The sequence below is a fragment of the Borostomias antarcticus genome, assembly GCF_949987555.1.
Source record: "Borostomias antarcticus genome assembly, chromosome: 21".
Classification (NCBI taxonomy): Eukaryota; Metazoa; Chordata; class Actinopteri; order Stomiiformes; family Stomiidae; genus Borostomias; species Borostomias antarcticus.
Genome location: NC_140254.1, coordinates 5847228 through 5874990, shown reverse-complemented (window position 1 = coordinate 5874990; position 27763 = coordinate 5847228). Strand labels below are relative to the sequence as shown.

General features: G+C 46.8%; 2 protein-coding genes across 3 annotated transcripts in view; one reads left to right on the top strand and one right to left on the bottom strand.

The window, feature by feature from the left end:
- LOC311323419 (dolichyl-diphosphooligosaccharide--protein glycosyltransferase subunit STT3B) overlaps positions 1–3334 on the top strand; it is a 70005-nt gene extending 66671 nt beyond the window's left edge. The window contains exons 13-16 of the mRNA XM_084455643.1: positions 178–351; positions 1355–1468; positions 2478–2684; positions 2951–3334. Coding sequence (XP_084311769.1) covers positions 178–351; positions 1355–1468; positions 2478–2684; positions 2951–3025 — 570 coding nt within the window. The 3' untranslated portion in view covers positions 3026–3334. The remainder of the gene's footprint in view (positions 1–177; positions 352–1354; positions 1469–2477; positions 2685–2950) is intronic.
- A 4468-nt stretch (positions 3335–7802) lies between these two features.
- The window catches only part of osbpl10a (oxysterol binding protein-like 10a), a 67648-nt gene continuing 47687 nt past the window's right edge, over positions 7803–27763 (bottom strand). The window contains exons 8-13 of one of the 2 annotated variants that reach the window (XM_084454852.1): positions 14648–14797; positions 13773–14259; positions 10323–10509; positions 10034–10216; positions 9271–9424; positions 7803–9120 (exon numbers count right to left, since the gene is read on the bottom strand). In XM_084454852.1, coding sequence (XP_084310978.1) covers positions 9076–9120; positions 9271–9424; positions 10034–10216; positions 10323–10509; positions 13773–14259; positions 14648–14797 — 1206 coding nt within the window. In that variant the 3' untranslated portion in view covers positions 7803–9075. The remainder of the gene's footprint in view (positions 9121–9270; positions 9425–10033; positions 10217–10322; positions 10510–13772; positions 14260–14647; positions 14798–27763) is intronic. The other variant, XM_084454853.1, reaches the window with a different exon arrangement.

Here is a 27763-nt window from a genome sequence, read left to right as displayed (position 1 = left end):
AACTGCATTTTATGTCATGAAAGGTGCTCTTAAAGTTCATATCGTTCATATCTCGTTTCATCTTATTCTTATTATTCTCCTCTCTTTCCTCTCCTTTGTCCTCTTCTCCTCTCCTCTCCTGCCCTGTCTCCTCTTCTCTACCCTTTCTTTCCCTCTCTCCTCCTCCTCCCCTGCCAGGTGGGTAAAGCCATGTCGTCCAATGAGAGCGCGGCGTATGAGATCATGCGGAGCCTGGACGTGGATTACGTCCTCATCATCTTCGGCGGCGTGATCGGCTACTCGGGCGACGACATCAACAAGTTCCTGTGGATGGTGCGGATAGCGGAGGGGGAGCACCCCAAAGACATCCGGGTGAGCGAGAGCCAGCCGCCACGATGCCGCCCAGTCAAGGAGCGAGACGACGCCTCGGAATCACTCGTCTCTGATTTAGAGTCCTCCCGTTACGCTGGTTTAACACTCACGCTGGATCGTTCATCATGACTCATTACAAGCTCAAGGATATCGTCGTTAGCTAAACACGGTTGGACGCTCGGGTGCTCCTCCTCAGTGACACTTGGTTGAGTTCCAATATGTTGTTTTTACACAACCCAGGCTTATGCCGGGCTCAGACTACAGGATTTTTGGGCCGATTTATCCCCGATTCACCCCTCCCGACAATCGGAGGAGAAATCTGGTCTGGAAAGTTGGTCGGGGCCGATGATCGGACCAGATTATCTTGTAATGTGAGGGGTTTACAGATCCAATTTTATACCTCCCGATCGGCTCGCAGACCCATCGGAGCGGCCCAGATAATATCAAACATGTTTGATATTTAAGATTATTACGTCCCGACTTTACAAGTGAGACGGCGAGACCAGTGGTTCGTTGCTCCCTCGGGCACGATAAGATCCTGTAGTGTGTGATGAGCCGTTATTTTCAAATCTTGCTGTGTGTGCTTGTTTGAGATGTGCAATAAGAATATGTGCGTAATTTCGAAATTGGTTAGGATTTTAAATATCCTGTAGTGTGAGCCCGGCATTAGGGAAGATATTTAAGAAGGCGGTAACCACCTGAATGTATGTGGCTGTGAGATATATTTACTACAGTAATGTTAAAGAAAATGGGGCTTAGCTCTAAACTGGCCCGGAGACTCGGTACAAAAAAAACTCCCGGGAAACGTTTTTCTGTCACAGATCCCATTTAGTTAAGCCTCAGAGGTTTTTTGATACGTCCTTGAAAGGAAACCTGCTGCGTTCCAAAGCTCCGTGAGCCTCCGCACCGGTGCTCACACACTCACTTCGCTCACTCACTCACTTCGCTCACTCACTCACTCACTCACTCACTCGCTTCCCACTCCTTGCTGTGTGTCCCTCAGGAGAGCGACTACTTCACCCCTCAGGGGGAGTTCAGAGTGGACAAGGCCGGCTCGCCCACCCTGCTGAACTGCCTCATGTACAAGATGTCCTACTACCGGTTCGGGGAGATGCAGGTGAGCGCTGTGAGGCTGATTACAGCGGGGGGGGGGGTTAATGTGGGGCTGTTATGATTTGCAGGCTATCAGTGTGATTAAGCGAGATCCACGAAGCGCCGTGCGTCCGAGCCGTTGCGAGGCTAGCTACGAAGCAACGCGAGCCGAGCAGGAGGTGAAGCTGGCTACAGGAAGTGGAGGCGAAGCTAGCGACAGAACGTAGTCGGCGCCGTCAGCGCCAGGCTGGCCACACTTAGCCGTACCGACCTAGTGTGTGTGAAGCTAGCTCCAGTCAGCAGCGCCAACACCACTAACTGACAGGCAGCCAGCCGGGCCTAAAGGACAAGCTGAAAGCAGCTCTTCAGGGACAGGGAGGTGTCGGGCAGGTCTCTCAGATGTGCTGCTCGGAGAGAGATGAGAGGGAGAGAGAGGGGGTGGGAGGGGAGGGAGAAAGAGAGGGAGGGAGGAGCTGCCAGGCCGATGCCCAGCCAACTGCTCAGTCAGGGGGAGGGAGGGCTACCTCAGCAGGGGCCCTCTGACACACAGCCAACACTCTCTCATAGCTGACAGAGCCTGACTGGGGGGATGGAGAGACGGAGGTAGATAAAGAAAGGGAGGAGAAAGGGAGGGAGGACAGTTCAGTGGATGAGGAAGTGACAAGGACAAACAGAGACGGCAAGGACAGAAGGAGAGAGGGAGGGGGAGAGAGAGAGATGGAGGCAGGGAGGGTGGTATTAAGAGACCGGAGTGTCAGTGTAATAAAGCCAGAGGGATTACAGTGCGTATGTGGAGGCAGAATCAAAGACCACTGAATATACAGTAGGACTCCCTCAAAGCCAGCACAGTCCCTCTCTGCCCGTCTGTCCTCTCCAAACCCCCTTATCCCCCTCTCCTACACCTCCTCTCACCTCCTCCTGCTGCCCTTCTGACTCTATTGCCAATTAGTTGGCTCCCAAGCAGGGGAAAGGGTCCACTGGAGTTAGACTGTAACCAACACCAGACTTGACGGCTCTGCTCTCTCCCACCTTAGCTGGACTTCCGGACGCCGCCTGGGTTCGACCGGACGCGCAACGCAGAGATCGGCAACAAGGACATCAAGTTCCAGCACCTGGAGGAAGCGTTCACCTCGGAGCACTGGCTCGTCCGAATCTACAAGGTGAAGAAGCTGGACAACAGAGAGCCGCTGGACCACAAGCTGCGCGGCGTCGTGCCCAAGCAGAAGTACACCTCCAAAAAGGTACTGGAGGTCCTCCACCCTGTGGACTCGTCACTCTTCTAAACATGGGGTTTGCCACTGTTGAATGATGCCGTCGGTGTAGTGAGTTTACGTATGGTTATTTCTTCTTATATTCTTTAGCTACCAAAAGGAAATGTTCCTAAAATGTGAGCCAACTGACTTTATTTCCTTTATTTCCTACAGTTGTCTTTCGACACGATAGATATGCAGTAGGAGCACCTTGTTACGGAAAACTGGTCAGTAAATAACTGTGGTTTTCTTTGTAGACTGCTAAGAGGAAGCGTGGGCATATCAGGAACAAGATGGTCCTGAAGAAAGGCAAGAAACTGAACAGGAAGTAATGAATATGGACTCCACCAAAATACACACAAAAAATGCAACTGGCAAAGAAATCTCTACCAATGAAGAAGAACAGAACGGCCATTTTCTGGAACGTTAGTTGGCGCTTTGCCTCGAGCGCTATTCCTCAGAGCGCCCCGGTGTGATGGGGAGGGTGAAGTGTCGCATCTGGGCTAGCTCCAGAACTCTAGTCCGTTTATCCAGAGGACATTTGTCTTGCTTTTTTGTCTCATTTTTTTGTCTTTTTTTGTACTTGAATTTGTGGCAAGGCACAGAGCTGCTCAGCTGGCATTGACATCAATGAATGAATTTTGTGGTAAATGTAACTGTTATCAAGGTGGGCTGGGGTGGGGGGGTGGGGCAAACGTAAAAGAGGACAGAAACATGAGGAGGCTGGGAGCAATTGCACCAAAGAGCCCTCAATCTTGCTCCTCGGCACATGTAGTTACCTTAGTGAGAGAGAGGGAAGGATGGAGGCAGGATTGGAGTAGAGGACGTGTTCCTGACGCGTGTACAGATGACAGTATGCGGTATGGAGGAGCTCCATTGTCTGGGCACAGAAGATCTCTTCTGATTACATTTTTATGCTTTATTTTTTTTTATTTTTTTTTGCTTGGCTCTAATTTGTCATTTTCGAGGAAGAAAATCTTTAGAAAAAAAGGCCTCATATGTAAATATGTTATGTAAAGAAAATGTCTAAAAGGGTTCTAATATATTGGATTATTGTGGTGATTTTTAAATATGCAGATGATTTTTTTCTCTTTAGTTTGTTGTGATGTTTTTTGTATGGCAGCAGATAGAACAGTGAATGCAATAATTCTCGTTAGGAAGAAACTTGAGATTTTGTCAAAAGAATGTGAATTTTTCCATTACTTCCCCCCTCAGAAATTGCTTAGATTGTATATTCTGCTGCTAGGGTTAAAATAAATTGAAGCAATTCTATGTAAAAGTAGTGATTATAAATTAGGACTCCCCTCCTGCAGGGGTTGCACTCTAGTCTGTTTTTGAGCCTAGTGCCTCATTGCTGGTCTCTTCATCACAACATTAGTTTAGTCATCCTTATTACTATCCATATACACATCAGCCAAGACCAGACTATGGTGTGTATGCACACCACAAACTGCGGTGGATCTAGAGATGGTCGTCAGAGAGTGGACAGCGTTAGCGTCAGAGTGGACAACACTGGGCCGCACCACGGTGCCAGACTCCGCTCTTCTACAGGGACTCCGGTGTTGGTGTTCTGCAACACTAAAGGGTTGTGTTGCTCTGTATTTGCACGCACGGGTGAATGTGTGGGTGGGAGGGTGGGGGGGGGGAGTGACACATCAAAGAGGAAAGTTGACACATCAAAGAGGAAAGTTGACACATCAAAGAGGAAAGTTGACACATAACCGAGGAACACAGGGGGCTGTTCGTTATCATCTCCAGTCACTCCAGTCACTCCATATCTTACAGCTGATCAGTGTCACCAGCGTGATATTCCTCTTTGCATTTCTTAACATATACCAAAAAAAAAGTGTTTTTCCCTTTCTTTCAGCGTGCAGATTGCTTTGTTCTCTCTGTCCCTTGATCATCTTCCCCCGTCCCTTGATCTTGAGAAAGCTGCAAATATCACCGCTTTGACCTCTCAGCATCACGCATGTTCAAACAAACCCCAGTCATTTATTTACATGATGCATACAAGCTCTTAACGTCAGTCTTTTTTCCCCCCTTAGTTTCTGCATTTTAAGTAGGAGATTAAGGACCCAAATTACTAAGCGTTTGCATAAAGTACAACGTTTGCACCTGTTTTGTTCTCAGCTGGGGGAAAAAAAGCAAATACACTTAAGGTGGGGTAGGCGATTTGACTTTTTTTTTATTTTATTCTCTGTACATCTCATACAAATAAAATGCGGAAATTAGATGTAAAAATCTGTCATCTGTGGAAGTCGCAGGACCGTTATAAACCCATCCAATCATTTTGAGGTACCACCTTGAAATGATTGGATGGCCTACATGCCTGTCAAGCTGCCTAGCGAGTGTTGTACCTGTACGTGTTCCCCCAGTTTGGAGGAGTGGCTTTGAACAGAGACCTGAAAGGAAGGAAGGGTAGGGATTTTCTTGTTTGCATTTTTCAAAATCACCTACTCTACCTTGAAAACAGACGTCAAGTCATTTAACCATTGTCTTAATGTGAGTCTGCCTGTCATGACCTTGGTTTGATTGTTTTGGTTGATCTATTTATTTTTCTGCGTGAGAAAATGGTGAGAGCTTTGTTTTTGATGCAAATGTTCAGTACATCTGACCCAAAGGGTTGGATGAAGCCTTAATGTAATTAAGTGCACAGATTGTTTGCCCTCCTGGGTGGTATTCCAGAAAGCGAGTTTAGTGAAAACTTTTCTAATCCTGAGATTGAATTGAATCTATGGGTTCGCAAACTGTTTTCAATAAACCCGTTTTCTGGAATACCCCCCTGCTCTTACATTTGTCCTTAATTTTGTGTTTCATGTTTTATCAAAGTATGCAGACTTTTATCCACTCTTTCCACCTCTTACTCTCTGACCCAACTACCACTATTACAACATCCTTTTATGTTTAGCAACCCTTCCCTGCTTGTCCCCCTCACTTTCCAAGTTTACATTTTTACATTGTTGTTCAGTTCAGTTATGTTTAAATGTAAACAAAATAAAAATGTCCAGATTTGTTTGAAGTGGTAGTCAAATTATTGTCTCAAGATTGATGTCAATAACTTGTGAGAGCTCTTAGTGTGATACAGTACAAAGTTGCCGTTTCTGTCTTGCAGTTATTTGAGAAATGTACTATAGGAATGTATATTCACATTCATCATCTGTGATGAACATACACAAATTGTGGTTAGCTGCAGGTTGACTGAAGACCACATGATGGCAGCAGTAACCATGGAATAGGAGATGTCTGCTCTCAGCTGCTGGCCACCTATTAAGTTATTCCAGTAAATGTATAAATATGTATTGGACACAGTTTGGGAGTGTTTCCTTGAGCATTGCTGATATTGGAAAAATAAATGCTCACATACACTGATGTTCCTTTCACGTTTAACTTTATATTCATCAAACATTGGATATAAATGTATCATTATAAATTATTATATAAAGTGAACAGAGACTAACATGATTGCCATGGCACATTTATTAGAGGAAAACAATAGTTCCTTCAACTCTAGACCTCCTTCAAACTAATATTAAACTCCTCCCCAACCATAATTCTCCTTCAAACTAATTATGTTAAACCCCTCAACTCTATACCTCCTTCAAATGAATTATGTTAAACCCCTCCCCAACTCTAGACCTTCAACCTATGTTACAACATGACGCGTTGCATAGGCTCTTTACCTACAGTGAATGAGGAGTTTGGTTCAAGCTCTTGAGTAGATACAATGCAAGACAAACATAACTTCAACTCAGTTGTAATGCACATACATTCAGGATATCTTGGCTGGACAGGTATGATTATATATATATATATATATAAAGATGGACAGTAGACTATCCTAGGCCTCTGTTTCGGTCCTGTTCTGTGTTAGAACCTCAACACCTTTCTACAAAAAAAGGCAAGTCTGTTACTGTATGTGTGCTTGATGGTAGGGGATGATTGTGAAGGTTGATGGTAGTGGATGATTGTGAAGGTTGATGGTAGCGGATGATTGTGAAGGTTGCTAAATGCAGTGGAGCTGGAGCCTCATCTGAAGAAGCCAGCATTATGCACCTCAGGGTCCCTAGTTGGTATCTTGAACAATATGTAATACATTCACCTCACAACTCTACACACTTCTCACATTTGCTCAGCAGGGCTGATATGTGACCTCTGCAGGCAACCCACAGAGTCTCTGTTGAAAGGCTGAACTTCCTCCACAAAGCAGAGCAACACCCACTGTTCTACGAACAGAAGAACTGAGACAAACATAATAACGATACTCTATTACAATTCAGTGTTGATTGATTCAATAAGGTCAGTCAGTTATATTTTGCTTGATTCAATAAGAATAATATTGAAAACCAGGAGATGGAATAGTAGTACTTTTCAAACTAGAGGCTATAGATAAGTACGTTGTGAGTATGTAAATATAATCAAATATGACCCACAGGCTTTCAATTACTACTACACTCATTCGTAGATCCCATCCCTGGAGAGGACGCCTCTCAGTGCGAGGAGGTGAGGGTTGCGTCTTCCTCCTGCAGTTCTCATGCATATTCATCAGCGCAGCAGGCAGCCCACGGAGATATTAGCATGTGGAGTGGAATCATGGAGCTGGGCACAGCAGCTACTCTAATTACACCAAGGCCAAGCTAAGGGCATCCCTGGGAACAGGAGGATGAAAGGCCTGGAGCCTAATGAGAGGGGTGGTGGGGAGAGGCAGAAAGAGGGTGGGAGAGAGAGGGAGACTGACTGTGAATAGAGGGAGGGATTAAGGGATCTGTACACGTGGCAGAGCAGAGGCACACAGCCGGTCAGCCATTCATTTCCCAGAATGCACCGGACCATCCGTGGAGGTCAGGATGGTTCAAGGTCAGCCAGGGTAGAATGGCACAGTGAGTTGGTTAGTAATAGGCTGAGTAGTCAACGGTTTGTGTGTTTGTGTGGGTGTAAGCCTATGTCACGATGTAGCCATTATGGTATGCATTGGCGATTTTATAGGGGGGGCAGGGGGGGCAAGTGCCCCCCCTGATTGGACAGCCCAACTCTGCTCAGATTCTTAAAAAAAAAAAAAAAAAAAAAAAATTTTAATTATTTTTTTTACTAATTAACACAATTATTAAATACATAATTGTGGTTTGTACCAGTTTGTGTTAGATCATCATTAATTTTAAAAGTGTATTTAGTACTTAAACTAGGCTACCTTTAAAAATATATATATATTCATAATCCACTAATGGCACAACTCGTCCGTCGAAAAAAATGAGATCTGACTGTACTGCTCAGTGCTCAACAAGCTACAACTAGCCAACCTGTTCATAATGGCAAAAAGAGCTATAAAAACAATTTACCACTTCTTCATAAAATAAAATAAAATCTGGCAATGCTAATGAAGAAGCTACCACTCGAAATGACAGCGCAGCAGGTGCAATCGAATGCAGAAGTGCTCCAGAGGCTATCGAAGCTAGCACTAGCACTAGCAACATCACCATCGGCGAGGAAGCTAGCACCAGCAGGCAGTTGCAGTTTGATGTTGTGATGTTGGGTATGGCCTAGTGCTCGGTCATAAAGTCATATTGACATGCTCGTGGTGTCTAGATGAAGTTTGATGCGTTGTACATATTGAATTGTCATACGGATTTCTTATTAGCATACTGTTCACAACTGGTATTCTTTGTAAATAGATGGGACGAGACGGCAGAACTGTTTGTTTTTTTTTCTCACGTCAAAATGTTGCCCCCCCTACTCTCAGAGGGTAAAATTGCCTATGATGGTATGACATGGCTTGAAAATGTTTCGGAGTCGAATCCTTCTGCTGTTTGACAGCGGTGGTCATCTGTGATACAGGATGGGAAAGAGCTGAGCACCTCCTGGGACCTAGAGTATAAGACGACAGTAGCCTGAGGGCCCTCAATGCTCCTCCTGCTACTGTGGCGTTCTAAGGCGGTCACAGTCACAAACAAAGACTCAAATCAAGAAAGGACTGTATGTGTGTAACGTTACCGTATGTTTCGACAAAAAATACACAAGTGGCAAACTTCATACTGTGCATACATGTGCAAAAAAGGCCATGGCAACGTGAAAAATAGAATACTCTACCTTGAATACTACAGTATATCAAAACGTATATATATATATATATATATAGAGAGAGAGAGATGTATATAATTATTATTACCACTTTGGCACCATGGCTCCCTAGTGTGTGTGTGTGTGTGTGTGTGTGTTTCCATATCCACCATGACATTCAGAGTCTGTGTCTCAGGGCCCAGTGGAGGGAGGGTGGCAAGGTGGTGGCATCACATCCTCAAATGGCTGTTCTATCTCCTAACCACCTCCCTCCCCGCCCCCCAGGGGGGGTCTGTGTGTCTATTAGAGCAGTCAGTCTCTGGCTCCTGTGTCAGTGGCACTTCCACAGTGGGCTGTTGTAGATCCAGCCTTCCCCCTGCAGACAGACAGGAAGAGACGAGTATTGAAAACACAAAGCCGTACAGAAATTCAACTTTCTTTTGCCCCCTTTCTGCATTAGGCAACAGGTATTTTGAATGAATGAGTATTGTAGCAGCAGTACTAAGTACTCACTGCTGAAGCGTACCTCTTTGCTGAAGTATTTAGGCGTCCAGGGAATGTTGTCGGCTGTTCTCTGCCTCTCCTCCCCCCTCTGTTGCTCCTCCAGGTGATGCTTGTGTTCTGTGGCCTCCTCAATGTTCCCCTCCTTCAGCGACTTGGTGACATGCTGCCATAGCCGCCTGGACACCCACACACACAAACACACATATACGCACGCACACACGCACACACACACACACACAAGAAAGATTAACATCTGGCACCCCAGTAAACCCATCAGCCTGTTACAATGTGGATCCAGGAAGCTGCCTGCATTTCTGTGTAAGGACCAGCCGTTTGTCTGTAGTCAGCAGTGTGGATTTGCTTCTTCTTTTTTGTGACAGGCTTGCTGAGGTGACAGTTTTACTTCTTGGTTTAGTCAGGATTGGTTAGTCTGGTCAACTGTACAGAAGATTCATGTATCAGAATAATCTCTCATTACTCCTCTCACAAACCCTAAAACACATACTAATCTTATACAGTACCTAATCAATAATCAAATCAATAATCAGCAACAGTCCATAATGCAACCATGAATACAACACAAGAAAATTGTGCCGTTCAATAAAGTGTATTATTTTAAAGTGAGGTGTACAGTGTGATTTCGTTCCATCACCCGTTTATTTGATATCTCCAATGTATCCAAACAACAATCCCATTCAGTTCATTCCCAATTCAGCAGTTAAGTTCATTCATACGCATCGAATCACACATCCAAACGCAGAACAGGCCTGCTGTGTATATCGTACCGGGACTCCGTCCTCCCCTGGTTCTCTACAGGCCGCAGCTTCTTCTTGATGATTGGCAGCTTGTCTGTATCAATCACTTTGGTGTCTCCGCTGCTGTAGGTGAACTCCAGGGTCCCGTTCCACTCCCCCTGAGCCTTGCACACGATGGTGCTGGTCGGGTTGTGTTTCACCTCAGCGGTCACTCTGACAGGGACATGAAGAAGGGTCACGCAGACGGACAGATAGTTAACATTTGCCAAACGCAGGAAGGGGGAGAGAGATGTGGAGAGGGACGAGGAGAGAGACCCACCTGTGCACCTTCCCCCCGTAGAAGGGCTTGGTGTGGAAGGTGACGGTGGCAGAGTAGCCGCTCTTGGCGCAGCTGATGGAGACCTTGCCCCCCAGCTCCACCCAGGGCACTGTGAGGATGGAGCGGGCGTAGGCACAGGGCAGCGTGAACACGTACTCCTCGTCATGCTCCAGGAGGTATAAGACCCCTGGAGGGGAGAGGGAGGGAGGGAGAAAGAGAGAAAGAGAGAGAGAAATGTCAGAGGTGAGAGGTCAGAGGCGCATGTCGGTAAACGGAGGCAGACAACAACAGAAACAACAGACCTCTGTGCTACGATCTTGTGTCTTTGAAAAGGAGGCTTTGTCTGTGAGACATACAGTAAAAGAGATAACTGATGTGGGATGAAAACAGTTGGGCCACTAGACATAACAAACTGACCTCTGACCTGTCCACACTGCAGACGCATGCGCGTGAGACTCCGGATTCTTGCGCGGACAGCCACTCATTGTCTAGCGGAGGCCGTAATGAAATGTGTGAGCCCAGATCAGTAATGAAATCATTTGATTAGGCTTGGTATGTGACTCTGACCCTCCTGTAAGTTGGTTATATACTAATGCACGAGCGCCTGCCGTTTATTTACACCGTCCTCTTGTGAAACCCGACGTGCCCGTGGAGAACACAGCAGGAAGGAAGTGAAACACCCCGTTTAAAGATGAATGACACAGTGTAGAGTAGGGGAGAGCGGGGCGCGTTAAACCATTTTTTGCTTAAGCTTATTTATTTTAAAATGATTTTGGTTTTATTATGAATTTTGCTATGCATGTATACCTATATCTATTGGCTACAAAAGGTCATCAAAACAAGGTTTCCAGCACTTACCAGTTTCTTACAGTTTTGCCAAAAGTGGCGGATGTGAAAACGGTCCAACGTGCCTCATGGGTGAGGCGAGTTGGACCACGTAGTGTGGCGCATTGGACCAATATTATACATTGCCTTAAAACCCATGAAAATAACATTATCTTCTTACAACTATATGTTATGTGCTACATACATGTTTTTTTCACTACCTGCATGCATTATTTATACTGTTAGGTATTTATTATGTATAGGCCTAATAATGTCATGTTCTATACGATATTTGCTCATATATTTAGTATTTATTTTATCATAAGCCTATGTATATAGTTGTATTTATTATGTCTGTATATAGCTTGTATTTATTTATTGTATTATAGGCTAATGTATATTGTTGGGTGATTTCTATAAATATCTAACTATTATCTCCTGAATTAGGCTACCTGACTTGGGCTTAACCCATGAAACATGGCAGATGCTGTCAGGTAGTCCCTCAGCTCCCTCTCCTGACCCTTACTGAACACTTGACCATGGCGAGAGTAGCCAACATCAGGGAGCTGTGTGCTGCCTGACTCTTGCATGTCCCTCCTCTTTTTAAGTAGCGTAACAGGGAGACGTGACTGATGGAGTAGCTTTTAGCTGCACCACGTACAAACATTCCTCTCTCCACTTCTCTGGCTGCCAACTCAAGCACCTCCCTGGTCACTTCTCTGTCGGTCTTACGTTGCCTATTTCTCATACTGTGAATAAAAGTAAATACAAGAAAAATGGCTAGTAATGCATGATCATTGAATGTGGGCCGCGTTGGACCACAGTGGACGCAGAGATACCCTCCAAGGAGGTCATTCAATTGAATATCATCTTTACCTATCAACTTACAGCCAATGTGGCCGTAATGGCCGTACCGTGCATATGGCTCACACGCCAGCAACCTGTTCATAGTACTTCAGTTCACAGCTGCGCTTGCCCATTGATTTCTTTCTGGTTCTCATACACACACGATGCACATCACTGAGGCACACCACTGCACCACAAAACACACTAAAGGCCCAGGATGTATAACTGAATCCCTACTGAGAACCATGTACTGTAAACGTGTAGTGGTGGATATACTGTAAAGGCATTCAGTGTCACATGGAGTGCTGGCCTGAGCCATCCGCTCCGTTCTATCATCTCTCCCACAGAAAGCACGGCAGACCTGGAGAATCCCACGCTCGTGATCACCATCCAGAATGCCTCATTAGTTAAACTGGATCAGGAGGGAAAGTCACGAGGATGATCCGTCACATGACTGCCATCGGCGCTCAACTTGGACCGAAACAGGAAACGGTGCTCACGGTTTATATTGCCAAAAGGAGGTCTGCAATACATTTGAGTTGATTGTTCTAGAAAAGGATGCAAGAGGCACTCAAGCGGAAGAAAATCGGAGGCGCCGGCGCTCGGATACGCCGAGCTCCCGTCCATGTCGAGCGCTGCGGATATATTTAGCTGCTTTAACAGAGGGGGCTAAAAATAGCGTTCGTGATCAGTTCATCCGCCCAACCCTCTAGTTGGTCCTACCTGTCCGCCCCCTCTCAATGTGTAGCTAGTGTTCTGTACCGTATGACACCACTGAGTAGACATAGTATGATGTGCACCGGGGGCCGTGACATAGAGAGGGGCAAAAAAACAGCCGTTATTTCTATAAACAGCCTCTGCTGTCATCATCGGCCCAAAGAGAATTTATCCTATTTCTAGCAGCAACACGCAAAAAAAACAAAAAATAGCCAGCCTGTGACTCATGACGATGACACAGACAGGGGAAATAAGCCCAGGGCCACATTTCACTGACATTCTTCTGTTCTCCTCCTCCTCCTCTGTCCTCTGACTCACACTGCCTGCTGCTGATTCAGAGCCAGTCGGCGGTATCTCAGATATGGCCCTTTCAACGCCATCACTCCCCATGACGACAGCATTCGTCACACAGACGGAAGACTGCAGAGCCCCAAGACCTCTCTTGAACCCGAGGGGTCACCGTGTGCTACGAAAGCAATCCTCACTCCGAATGCACAAATTGCTAATCAGTGTGACTCATGGCGGGCGTGCAGCTCAAGGCAGAGGGTGGGAGAATTGGCCGGCCTCCGTGAATCAGACCGTTCATCTGTAACCGGTCGATTGGCTTCAAGGGCTTTCTGCTTCCGTCCAGCGTGACTCACCCAGAGAAAAGCCTGCATGGCGCAATCTTGACGACAGAGAGAGGGAACGAGGGAGGGAGGGAGAGACGACTCTCTCTCTCTCTCTCTCTCTCTCTTTTATTGATTGTCATCAGAGCACAATCATACCCTTTAATCAGGCAGAAGGACAGGAGAGCTGGTGTTCGGTCCTGCGCATTAAAAGGCGCCTGATTGGTAAAAAGCCTGAGCCTACGTAGCTCAGCCTCATGTTCTTCACATTCTCTCACCTTCTAGAGCCCTTGGTATGGGTTTGTTCTAGTGCCATAACTTCGTCCTCTCTCTCACACACACACACACACACACACACACACACACACACACACACACACACACACACACACTGTTACGGGAAAGGAAGTAACACACACACACACACACACACACACACACCCCCACCCCTTACCTTCTCCCACCATCGACACCCCGATGGACATGCCCATGAACTTGCTGCGGGTCCACACGTGAGCATTGACGCACATGTTCCTCTCCCGGCACTCGCAGTAGAACCCCGACACCGGCGGGTGGTGGGACACCTGCTCGGCCACGAAGCGGACCCTGTAGCAGCCCCCCGACGGCGGCTCCTGGTCCTGGGGGTGGGCGCCGGGGCCCCTGGGGGCCTGCTGCTGGGAGCGGAGGGGCCGCACGCGGTCGCGGGGCACCTCCCAGGAGCAGTGGAAGGTCTCACCCAGGGCCGGGTTGTAGGGCTTCTTGGCCACGGCGCCCTTGCGTCCCTCGTCGAACGCTGTGACATAGTACTCCACGAAGCGCACGATGCGCTCCTCGGGCGTGGCCCCCGCCGTGATGGACAGGAACATGTCAGGATGGGCCATGAAGTTGGCGTACATCTCTAGCAAGGAGCGCTTCTCCAGGATGAAAGTGGGCAGCACCACCTGAGGAGAACACGGAGAAAGAGAAGGGGGAGAGAGAGAGAAAAGGGGGAGAGAGGGAAGGGAGAGAGAAGGAGAGTCGTAAAAGAGACGGACAGGCAGCTTTACCAGGCTCATGTACCCTTGTTGTGAGCTCCAGTAAACACAAGAGAATAACCCTTCAGGTCAACTGCTGGAGTAGTTTACTGTATATTCTAAAAATAAAAATAAATAAAATAACAACAGTTAAACCTATGTGGCTGCATCTTTTTAGTGATTTGGCTTCTGTCCTCTGGGGAGATCAGATCTAGACGCTGAGGTACCTGCGGTGGATAAGTAGCGAGGTCTAAGCCTTATCCATCAGTATGAAGATCCGTAGCCCTGCTTGTGTGAGGCTCCCAGCTGGTCTTACCCTGGTGAGGTCCATGCCCAGTTTAAGCTGGGAGAGAAGGTGGAGGATGACACTCCGCTGGTCATCCAGGACTCCCAGGTCGTCCTCCTCATTGTCCTCCAGGTCTGTCACCTCCTCGCTGGGGCTGATGTCCTCCAGCCCAGGGGGCTGCTGGAGACACGCACGCACGTACACACACCCACACCCACACCCACACCCACACACACACACACACACACACACACACACACACACAGTTATTGGTTAGTTGGGTGACAATGAAATATTGTGATCAAAGAGAATATTGTTGATGATAGTGTCTTATTCTCACAAGAGAATAATTTATCATTAGGTGGGCTAGCTTGTAGAAGCTAGCCCAACTTGTAATATTCCCACTATTTCTTTCTTACTTATTATAGTTCTCCCCAGTTTTTTGGCCCTTAACTACTTCTTCATAGTTTGTGCTAGAAACTTCATTCAAACTTTAAAATGTTAATCGTCTTTAGCTGTTTCCCGGATGTATTCAGATTTTTTATAGTTTTTTTAATAGTTTTTTTTTTGTAATTTAACTTTTAATAGTAATTTTTGTACCATTGAAATTGCTGGTGGAATGTTCAGTAACTTGATGGTTTTAGAGTGGTGGCAGCTGTTGCTTTGAAAATATTCACACCTTTTGTAAACTGCTGGCACTCCCACAGTTTTAACAGCTCATACACATATTATACATCAAAATGTTCACACAACTGTGCTGATTCGTACAATGTAAGTATCTAAGCTGTGTGACTTATAGTTTTCACTGTGTGACGATTTGTTCGGCAACTGCACTCCCCATTGAAACGTATGGCAACGCACTCTTGCTTTTGAGCTGCTAACACCGTGTCCTAACTGCTTGCGACGCGAGCAACAGAACGCGACATTGCATGCTTGCTGTCCTAACTGAAACCGTTAAATTTCCTGTTCTGTTACGTTTGTCTATATTCCCAACTGAAGACAGATAAAGAACGAACGTCTGTCAACACGAGCGACAGTAGGAAAATAGGAACAGGGCGAGCGTCAAAAGGGCAGTTAAAACTTCGCGCTGTGTCGCTCGCGTCCAGTTAAGACATAACAATAGAAAACAAAGCAATGGAACACATTTTGTCTCTGATGCTTGCGTCGCGTGTAGTTAGGACACGGTGTAATTTTGCATTTGCATACTCTTTTTCTAACTTGTCGCTATGCCTACAGTTTTAACAGCTCATGGGTGCATGGAGATTGCCAGGAGGTCACTGCACTGCCCTCGACCCTCTGTGATCCGAGGGGGCGGAGTCTCGCCACCACGCTACTATCCACGCCATGGGCCCCACAACTCAGCCCCAGAGTGGCCTTCTTCACCATTGGGGGCAGGTGGTTGGCCCGGAGAGGGGTGCACTGTCCATGACCGGCTCTGACCTGAGGGGGTGGAATCTCCCCACCATGCCACTATCTATGCCACGGAACCCACAACTAAGCCCCTGAGTGGGCTAGAGACACGGTCTTCGCCGGTGGGTGCATGGAGATTGCCCGGAGGTCATTGCACTGCCCCCGACAGGCTCTCACCTGAGGGGGCGGAGTCTCACCACCACGCCACTATCCACACCACGAGCCCCACAACGCAGCCCGAGTGGGCTAGAGACACACGGTCTTCACCGGTGGGGGTGGGTAGGTGGCCCGGAGAGGGGTACACTGTCCCTGACCGGCTCTGACCCGAGGGGGTGGAGTCTCGCCACCACGCCACTGTCCACACCACTGACCGCTCAATTCAGCCCGAGTGGCCTAGAGACACACGGTCTTCGCCGGTGGGTGCATGGAGATTGCCCGGTCTGTAGTAGTACTAGCAATAGCTGTTACATACAGCTGCAGCAGCTAGCCCACCTCACATTTTCTCCAGGAAATGTACTTTCTGGTTTAAATTATTTATTTCATTAATCATTTATTTTAAACGTACAAGAGAATCACAACCACCAGTAAATTGGTGGGTAGGATTGGAAGCCATTTTTGTCAGTGGCAATTCACAGGATTCAATTCACAGGTCACATACTTTGTCACACCATTTGAAAGACGGCCTCTTTCTCCGTTCTGTCCATTCACAGTCTCTTTCACTGCTCTGCCTATTCATGAGCACTGTCAATGTCCTGCTGCATACAAAAGTCTTCCCACTGTAATGATGCACTGATGCAGTGTGAGCAGGAGGTCAGGCTGGTTCAGAAAGAACGCGGCCGCGAGCCTCCCGCGGAGCTGATACCCACCAACCGCATACAGCATGGCCTCATCACGCCTTCACAACACACTGACATGACATGGAACAGAGAGAGAGGAAAATAGTGTGTGTGTGTGTGTGTGTGTGTGTGTGTGTGAGAGAGAGAGAGAGAGAAGGGAGGCTGTGGACAGGATGGTGTGCCCTGCTTGTGATCTAGCATTCAGCCAGCAGATCCAAACCTGGTTAAGGATGAGATAATGTCTCCGTACAGCATCTTCTCCTGCAGTGACTCAGGGCAGGGGGGAAAAGAGCCTAATGTTTAAAGCAACTAAACGCTCCCGAGCCTATGGGCAACAGAAATGCCCCCTTCTCTCTCTTTCTCTCTCTTTTCAAGCGTGGAATCATAGAAGACAGAGAGTGAGGATTCCCAGAGTGACGAGTCATGAAGTCAGCCAACACCATGAAAAAGAGCGGAGAGAGAGAAAGAGCGAGAGAGACGTTTCCCAGAGAGATGTGCCTTCCTTCCTGCTGCATGAATATTTCACTCCATGCCTGCCAGAAGATACGCTCCGCACATCCACTTACACACATGGCATACACACGCACGCACGCACACACACACACACACACACACACACACACACACACACACAGTCCCAGGAGGTTCTTAGAGGCACTGGGTGATATAAATAGAGGGAGGAAAAGAGGGAGGTGTGTTTTCATTTCAAATCACTAACTAGTTCAAAAGACGTGGTGTGATCATAGGAAGAATGCTGCTCAAGAGGTCTGATCAACACACACACACACACACACATACAACAACACACACAAAACACACACACGTGCACGCACGCACACACACACACACACACACACACACACACACACTCACACACACACAGGACCACAGAAACAGCTAGACTAGAGCAGTGAGCCATCCTTACTGATGGACAGCACCATAACAAATGCAATTGGTGAGTTACCCTGACGGATGTGAGGTTCCAGTGCATGGTTAGGGTGGGGGGCCAAGTCTGCAGGGCTTTAGTGCAGATACTGTTATAAGCCCTGACAGTAGATACAGTTCCTCGTTAGGAAACGTGGAATTCTGGGTCAAAGAAGAACGCACAGCTCAAATGGCCCATCAACTTCTGTCCATGACACTGATCTCATCAGAGCCAGCCATGAAAAAGAGAGGGCAGATTCAGGGCATTCTTTAAAAAAAAAAAAAGAAACACACAAACTATGTCAGGATGTGTGCTCATGCTATCCATTTTGACCACAATGACTAAGCCTCTGTTTTCACAGAGACCCACAAAAAGCACCACTGTGCCCCATAAAACACTCAAAACACCTTTCAAGGGTACTAGAAATTGTGCGAAGCATAACAGAATTTCACAGTTCACCCCTGAGCCGATGGTACATTCCATTATTTGTGAAGTCAACAAAGCCCCTCACTGGAGGCTGACAGGATCTGTAATGTTTCAAGTTCAGTGGTATTGCTCTGGCAGCCCAACACCTCTGATCCCCATAGGCAAACACACACACACCTACACACACACACACACATGCACACACACACACCAAACAGCTGGCTTGTAGACACTTACGTTGCTTGGCTGAGAAGCTACAGACTTGCTCTGAGTACAGCTAAATCTCATCTCCAGTATGGTGGCTGTGTTTGAGTGTGACACACACACACACACACACACACACACACACACACACACACACACACACACACACACACACACACACACACACACACACACACACACACACACACACACACACACACACACACACACTTACATACACACACTCCAGCAGCAGTGACAAAAAAGATCAGCAGAGTTCCACCTCAGGTAGAATATCTACAGAATGCTCAGTCTGTATGGAGGTCCCCCACAGTGACAAGAAGAGTCCTGGAAGCCAATGGTATTTTTGTTGCAGCAAAACTCACAGAACAGTAAACTTCAATTTGCTCCGCTGTTGGAGAGATCATTATGTAGCTGAAATTCTGTTGTGACTTCCTTTGCAGAGATAATGACCAGAGGTCTTCTTCTGCTGAGTTAGTGTGTATACTCCTTCTTTCACTGCTGAGAGAGAGAGAGAGAGAGAGCAAAATCCACTGGAGTTTGGTCCTCTGGAGACGCGCTAGCTAGCCGGGGTGCGTGGCTGAGAGAGAGAGAGAGAGATGGAGAGATGGAGAGAGAGAGAGCCCCCCTCTCTCCTTACTTCCTCCCTCCTGCCACCCACTCCATTCTGAGGGGGAAAGTTCCAGTGACGCGATTCCCTCCATCTCCCCGTACATCGTGTCTCCCTACCCCCTCCTCCCCCTCTCCCTGTCACATGCTAGTGTGGATCAGCCAGCTTAATTACCTGCAGTCTGGCAGCTCTGGACACCCAGTCAACCAGTCTTGCCAGAGCCAGTAGGCGGTTCCCAAATTATAATTTCTCTCTCCCTCTCTCTCTCTCTCTCTCTCTCTGAGCTATCTCTCTCGACTGTATGTCTTTCTCTCTGTCTGTCAATTTGAAATGTTCAATTCCAAGTACTTTATTGGCATAATGAGATGCACCTTACATTGCTAAAGGATACATATAACAACAGCATAGTCATTTGTCACAAATAGCAGTTCCACACATAATGTACAGCTAAAATGGTGCATTCAGATGTCCCTTATAGAAGATGCAATGTGGATTTGTTTGTGATATCTTCAAACTGATATTTTCTGGGTAGTTGTGAGGTTCTAATTTCTCATTTGTCCCAGTGTATGAGGAAGTGCAGCTCTGTCTCCATCTCTCCTTGGTAGCAGAGTGAACACAGCCTGTCCTCTCTGGGTCGCCAGGTCTGTCTGCGTGGTTCTGTTTCTATCGCCAGGCTGTGCTCACTGGGTCTGTAGTCAATGTCTTCATGCATTTTGGATCAGTAACAATGGTCAGATAGTCTGCCACTGTCTACTCTTGATTTCTAATTAGTGCACAGCGCCCGTGGAGCGTTGTGGTCCAATCGATCTATCGATCTAAAACTGATATTTTGTCTTCTGAGCTCAAGTCCAAATGAATGTAGGTGAATGGGTGGCAGTGTTCGAGGGGGCTCTGTGGCGCCCCCCTCAGGTCAGAGCCAGTGGGGGGCGGTTTGGTGCACTTGGGGCTCTACCCCCACACCCCCCAGTCCAAAGCCCGTGTCTGTAACACCTCCATAAGGGGAGCTGGCTTGGCGCAAAGTTGTGTGCATGCGTGCGGGGCAGGTTTGGTATTGCTGTGTCCGCTCCGTCGAGACCTTTCTGACAGTCCAAACCGTGTCTCTGTGACTCTCCCACGTGGAGATATAATTTCAATCCCATGGCAGCGCCCTCTAGTGGCTAGACGGTTGTCAGCCAGTCGAACTGTCTACCAGCCCGTTGACCAGTCACCAGTTTCCGCATTTAGTAATTGATATAAGTAATAACGTTTTCTTTTAGTTTTGTGATAATTTGGTTGGCCCAGATTGTCCGTGGGTTGAGGGTTAGTAGAGGTCAGCCTCAGGACCAGCTGGCTGAGGGGACACCTCCATGTTCTCCTCTCCTTTTGAATGTCCATTAGAAGATGGGACTGGCCAAGATTATTTGAACTTTTAGAATGCATGAATTCAATGTGATAGTTTCAGGTTGATGTTTGTCCCAATTAGAATGGTTAGCCGAATGGACACCACACCTCTCGCACTCTCTCTCTCTCTCCTTTTTCTTTCTCACGTCATCCTGTCATTGACTGAAACATCTCTTTCTCCTATTAGATTTTTCTCTTTCTCCTCCCCCTCTCTTTATGTCTCTTTATATCGCTCCTTCTCTTTCTTTCATTTGCCTTCTCTCCTCTCCTCATTCTTCCACCCTCGCTGGGTTTTTCATTGCTCACTTTCACCAAATCCCCCGTCCCGTCTTTGAAGGTGTCAGGGCATTGTGTGGGCGGACTGCGGTTGGGGAGCGTCTACTCATGCCTTCACTTCAAAAGACAACTCTTCCTTCAGCAGACTAACCTTTAGGTCTCCTCAACACCCACATCCACCCCACATTCCTCTTCACCCTCACCTTCCTCTTCCCTCTGCCTGCAAAATGTCAGCCCCCCCCCCCACACACACACACTCTCCATCTCTTCCTTTTTCCCTCTTGCGGCGTGTGGAGTGAAGGTGTGTATAGAATCCTTCACACTTCCACTGACGTTTTGGCTGAGAAGAGATTTATTCATAATGGGGCCGTTCTCTTTTCATTTCTATCTTTTCAGCACACAGAATCTGCCCGAATCTCCCTCCCTCGACCGCCTTTATTGTCCCCCTCCCGTACTGTACGTGAGTGCCTTTGCCGTGCGTGCGCTCGTTTGTGCATTTATTTGTCCATCCGTCAGACATGTACCGTGGGCCCCACCGGCGATACTCACCACATTCATTTTTTCCCATTGCTTAGTATATTTTATTTTAAGGACATACATGCTTTGTACATTAAAAAAAAACTATGCTTGATGTCTCAGTAAAAATATTATATAGTCCATTCTACTAAGGAGCCCATCTACAATGGGCGACAAGGGTCTGTATCCGGAAATAACAATTTTGGATATTTGTCAAATCCGGAGCATGACTCAAGAATGGGAACATAATTGATATGCAGCGTGTTAGGACTCTGTATATTCATACATTCTGTATATTATCCATATACAGAATCCTGACACGCTGCATACCAATATGTTCCCATTCCTGAGTCCTGATACGCTCCGGATATGACAAATATCCAAAATCCCTAGGCTTATGGATTTCTATTGCTAAATTAACTTACTCTGAACATTTTTCTGGTAACCCTTCCTTTCATAGTCCCCCAATTACTAAACCTGGTAAATACATGCAAAGTATAGCCTAATATATAATGGGTAATTACTGAGACACGTATACTGTAGGTATAATTTCAAAACAGGAGTATTTCAAATGTTCAATTACTGCACATTAATTCAATAACTGACATAGCACCACCAGGTAACCACATTTTTACATAACTTCTATAACATCCAGTGACAAACACAAATGACAAATCACAATGCTCATATTTATTAAAATGCTTTGAATTATAGTAATTATAACTGGATCCACTCAGGAATCTGGGAGTGGGACCGAGAATAGGAGGAGCAGAAAACAAAAGTTGCATACACAGAGAAACATAACAGTAAGCACAAGTCTAGTATATCAATGGGACTTGTAATTGATCACTTAATTGGTCACCCAGTTTCTGCAATCAGTTTGACACAGTTAATTCATCTGCAAACAGACTGCACATTTCCTTAAAAAAAAAAAAAAAAAAAAAACTTTTGTTCCCATGGGATCTCTCCCGTCCGTCTGAAAAAAGGGGGCAGAGAGGAGAGGAAGAGAGGTCGTGGCTAAAGTAAGGAATCAAACAGGTTCGTCCTCAACCAGGGATCGAACCCCTGATCTCCCGTATGGGAGTCGGACGCTTTATCCACTACACTACCAAGGAACTTGTGGTGAAACTTGTTGTGAAAGTGTGGGATGTAATGGTGTATTTATTTAAGTGTGCTGGGACTACTGCCTCTTATGGTGGCAACATAGAAATGCAGATCAACAACGGGACGGAGGGAGGGAGGGAGTGATAACCCGACAAACGTTATCTATGGTGCGCTGGCTTACAGCCATGCACAAAAATGCATTGGAAAGGCACCCCTTTTGTGGTGGGTTCTGGTACTACGGGGGGGACTGACTGACTTACTCACTCACTGATGGACAATGTGACACCAGCCAAACTTAAGTCCCCCCCCCCACGCCCCCGGGTGGGGGACAATAAATGCTTAGACTAAATTTTAGACCAAACCAGAAATATGATGGGCTTATATGCCGGCTCTATAAATCTAAACTAGAAAAGCCCTCTCCGCTTACACATTCAACAACTAGGCTACATGCTGACGACATGCCTCATGGGTGGGGGATGACAGGTTCACTAGTTTGAATTTTGCACTGAAAAAGTCAGAATTCTTACGACTTTTGTTGAAAAGGGCAAAAGTTCACCACCTAACATAATCATGGCTGATGGCTGGATGTAAGCCTTATAACTCCTTAAACACGTTTTTTTCTCCAGTTGTCTCTAGACGGCAGAGACTGTGTCTTAATCAGTTACCTGCACGCTCCTCTTCTCTCTCCTATTTCCTTCTAGACAGATGCTGCAAACGCACTCGTAACACAATGCACCAGGTGTGCTTCAAGTTCAAGGACGTGTTCCAAAGGAGTTAGAAATACGCACACACACACACACACACACACACACACACACACACACACACACACACACACACACTCACACACACACACCCTGGCACACTCCTTTGATCAGACAAAACTACAGTAGGTCACTCCTTCAGGTGAAATATGTGGGTAACGTACTGAGAAAGTACAACCCTTGGGTCATTGCCAGTCTGGCTTCCAGAGTACCATCAATAAGGCTGAAATGGATAACAGCTGGATAAGAAATGTGTTTTTATACCACAGAGGGCTGGTGTGAGGTCAATAATAAAACACGATTCATCTAAACTACACAGACCAGGGTCACCAGAAGCAGGCCCACAGTTGGATGAGTACAGAGCAGACCTATGCTAACTATGCTTGACTGTATTTGTCTGGAGCAATGGAAGTACAGGGCTGTTCACAAAAATGCAATCCCCAAACAACTGACACTCCGGGCAAGCTCAAGCAAACAATAAACAATTTCAACAAAGGTCTGGTACAGCTGCATTGGTATAACGACATACAAGACCACAAGCATTTCTCTCTATTTCAATACCAGGAAAGATGGAATGAACCACAAGCTGAAACAAAAACAACTAATGGCCCAGATTTGCCCTGGCTGACTGAAAAACTCAAAACTACAAGAATATCACAAAGAAACAGCAACCAAGTACCAACATCCTCTCTGTCTCCCTCTTAGACGCTCAGTAGTCTAGGGCCGGTAGGTAGACGCTCAGTAGTCTAGGGCCGGTAGGTAGACGCTCAGTAGTCTAGGGCCGGTAGGTAGACGCTCAGTAGTCTAGGGCCGGTAGGTAGACGCTCAGTAGTCTAGGGCCGGTAGGTAGACGCTCAGTAGTCTAGGGCCGGTAGCCCAGTGGTTAGAGCAGCGGCCCCCAGCCTTTTTTGCACCAAGGACCGGTTTCATATTGACAATATTTTCACGGACCGGCCATGCGGGAGGGGGTGGGAGGGCGTGGTCAGGAGTCACGACATGACCGGAATAGCTTTTTCATAGTTTACATAACCGTTTACTATCCGTTAGAGCATTGACCAAAAGGTTTCTGGTTCAATACCGGGCCAGGGCACTTGACAATCATTGCCCCTGTACAGTAGCTCTGTCCTGTCTGCCAGATGGTCTCTGGTATGGTATGGTATGGTATGGTATGGTATGGTATGGTATGGTATGGTATGGTATGGTATGGTATGGTATGGTATGGTGGTACCAGGTCTCTGGTACATGATTTTGTGGTGTGCACCCAAAATCACAGTGAATCTAAATAAAACATGTTCACAGGGGATAACTAATGTGTAAGATATACCGTACTGCCTATACTTGGTATCCTGTCTTCACATCCACACCTAACTGGACAGTAGTCCCCAGTGACTTGCAGAGCTCAGCCTCTCTAAACCCTCCTCTTCCTCCTCCTCCTCCTCCTCTTCCCCCTCCTCCTCATCATCCTCCTCAGGACAGAGGAGAGCTGAGAGTCCAACCTCCTTCCTCATTGATAAATAATCATGAAATGCTTCATCAGGGAGATGACTAATGAGGGGATGCACGCACACACGCAAACGCACACACACGTGACAGTATGACTGTAATCATTCAGTGTTTTCTGCATGTGATAGACCGGCTTCGCCCTTTGACCCCAGGGAACTCTGTCTCACCCTCTCAGACTAACTCTAAACTTTCTCTCACCCTCTCAGATGTCTCTAACCTCCAACCTCTCTAACCCCAGGGAACTCTCTCTCTCTCACCCTCTCAGACCAACTCTAAACTTTCTCTCACCCTCTCACCCCAGGGAACTCTCTCTCTCCCTCTCAGACTAACTCTAAACTCTATCTCTACACCACAGTTTCCCCTTCTCTTATTTCCTCTCCTCTCGATATCCCTCCATCTTCTAATATATCCTGCTTATTCTGAAAACATGTCTTATCACCAAAGGGGAGCGGGCTTTTGCTGTGCGGGCCCCTCAGTTGTGGAACTCCCTGCCTGAGTCTCAGCCAAGTTAAACCTGGGTAATCTTTTAAGTCTCTTCTCAAAACTCATTTTTATGTAAAAGCTTTTTCAAAGTAGTTTTTCACAATAGTTGTATTTTTATTTTATTTTCATAACTTTGTTCTCTATCCTATATATATATCTCTATATATAATAGGGGGATACATGCATATAGTGTACATGCACACAAACGCACGCACGCACGCAGGCACACGCACACACACACACACACACACACACACACACACACACACACACACACACACACACACACACATCCACACACACAGGCTATTGTCCTCTTAACATAATGTATCTCTGGAGGATAAAAGACTATAGTGAAACCTGTCCAGATCACAAAACTCAGATGTAAAACCTGAATGAAGTCACGCAAGAGAGAGAAAGAGAGAGAGAGAGAAAGAGAGAGAGAGAGAGAGAGAGAGAAAAAAAGAGAGCACAGCATCAAAACAACACCAAGCAGCTGGAGGATTAGGGCTGCAAAAAAAAGATTGCACCCACAACTCCTTTGAGAACAGAGGGTTGTCAAAACACAATACACAGAATCCCAGATCACTGATGAGCCCCTCTCTGAAACGGAGAGGTACTGAGGAAGACTCTGGAAAGTTTATAACACCGGGAGCTCTTTTTTCTGGGCTTTGAAATGTGAGAAGTTGAGGTGAGGAAGTTGTGGCTGATTGTCAGATGTTCTACCGAGGTCGACAAACATGGAGTGTGCTCACCAGAGAGACAGCAGGGGGGGGTGGCTGTAAGGATGTCAGGGGGAATAACGCACGGCTTGATCTCTCCACCCACTCCCCTGTCTGAGTGACAGTGTGTGTGTGTGTGTGTGTGGTGGGGGGGGGGGGGGGGGGTGGAGCTTGTTTCTAGACTCTTAACCCACAGGCCATGCATGCTCTTTGAAGCCCATTAGAATGAGGTTTTGTGTGAAAAGGGTGCCCGACTTTGGATTAATTTCAACAGGGGAACTGTTCAACTCTGGTGGTATTCCATCAAACCTCTATTCCAGTAACTGTCACGGCTGAATAAAGTCTTGGTTGAATGTTCTCGACAGATGGGAATAGCATGTCATCACAGCCACACACAAGACTCACGGTAAAACACTTTTAACTTGTCGAACACAAACTGTGCTGAAACAGTGGCTGAGCACAGCAGTGCTCTTTCACACTATACAGGCACAGCTCTGCTGCCATCTGCTGGACACAGGGGGGATTTATCACAAGTGTGTAGTTAGTGATGGGAGGATGTGTACAGGTAGCTGAAAGGCTTTCAGAATAGTTTCCTATCGAATACTGTGAGACTCCCAAGTTACTGAACAAAGGGAACCTTCCCAAAGTACAAATAGTCTGTGTGACTGAACGCCTGACGACGCCCTTCCAGATTGACATGGACACCAGTGAGCAACTGTTTTACAATAAATTGCTGCAGAGTTCCAGAAAAATTCTCCTCCATGTCCCTTCATTCATCTTGTTTGAGTAGAGAGTGTGATAGAGTGTGAGTCTGAGCAGGCTGTGAACTGGTTTGATTGGTAAGGGAAAACCCCTACATGATCTCTGCCAACACAAACACTCTCCCTCCCGTGCCCCTCCCTCCCTGCCTTCACACCCTGTCTGGCAACTGGCAAGTAGAGTTTGATGTCAACCAGGGGCGGCACATGCACTTGGCATACAAGGCAATTGCCTAGGACGCCGAGGCACTAGGGGTGCACAAATCTCCGCTAGCGCCCCGCCCCCCCCGCTCAACAACTTGTCGGGGGCGCACTGTCGTTATTTTGCCTAGGGCGGCCAATCGCCTTCCGCCGGGCCTGATGTCAACACTGTTGTTGTCATTCTCCGTGTTAATTGAGGAAGCACAACTGAAGCTGCTATCCCTGTGTTGCTTTGATAAGACAGCGAGGATAGAAACTGCAGCTCATCATCCATATAACACTGGCTTATCATCCATCCAGTCTAATCATCCATCTAACACTGGCTTATCATCCATCCAGTCTAATCATCCATCCAACACTGGCTTACAATGGGTTACAATGAATGGCCGGGTTTCCCGAAACCTTCTTAGCGCTCAGAAGCTCTTTGAGTCTTCTTAAGGCTCCTGAAACAAGCAAACGGGAGCCTTAAGACTCAAAGAGCTTCTTAGCGCTAAGAAGGTTTCGTAAGAAGACATTGTAACTCAATGTCTTTTGAGTTACAATGGTGATAGTATGGCCGCAGTACATTCTAATGCCACTAGGTGACAGTCATACCAACAGCTCTTCTGACACGGGGATAACATCGTCAAGGTTCAGGGACAAGACAGGACAGTGTAAAGACAGGACAGTGCAAATTAACAGTACAGAATATGAATGCAAAAAGAAAAACAAGAACTTCTAGCAAGTTCATCCCTACCCACTGTACTGTTCCAGCGCACTTGAGCTGTCAGTCACACAGCACACGCCCCTCGTCTATCATGCTCACTCCCTCTGACGTCACAGTGGTCCAGAGTGGCTAATTAAGGGACAACAGATCCAACATCAGATAATCTTTCTTTCTTTTCCTCCACCACTCCACTCTCATCCTCCCGTTCATGTTGAGAGAGAGAGAGATGATGATGAAGATCTCCATGACAGAGTAATTATGGATGATGATGAAGAATGGATGAGGGTGCGGATGTTGTTAG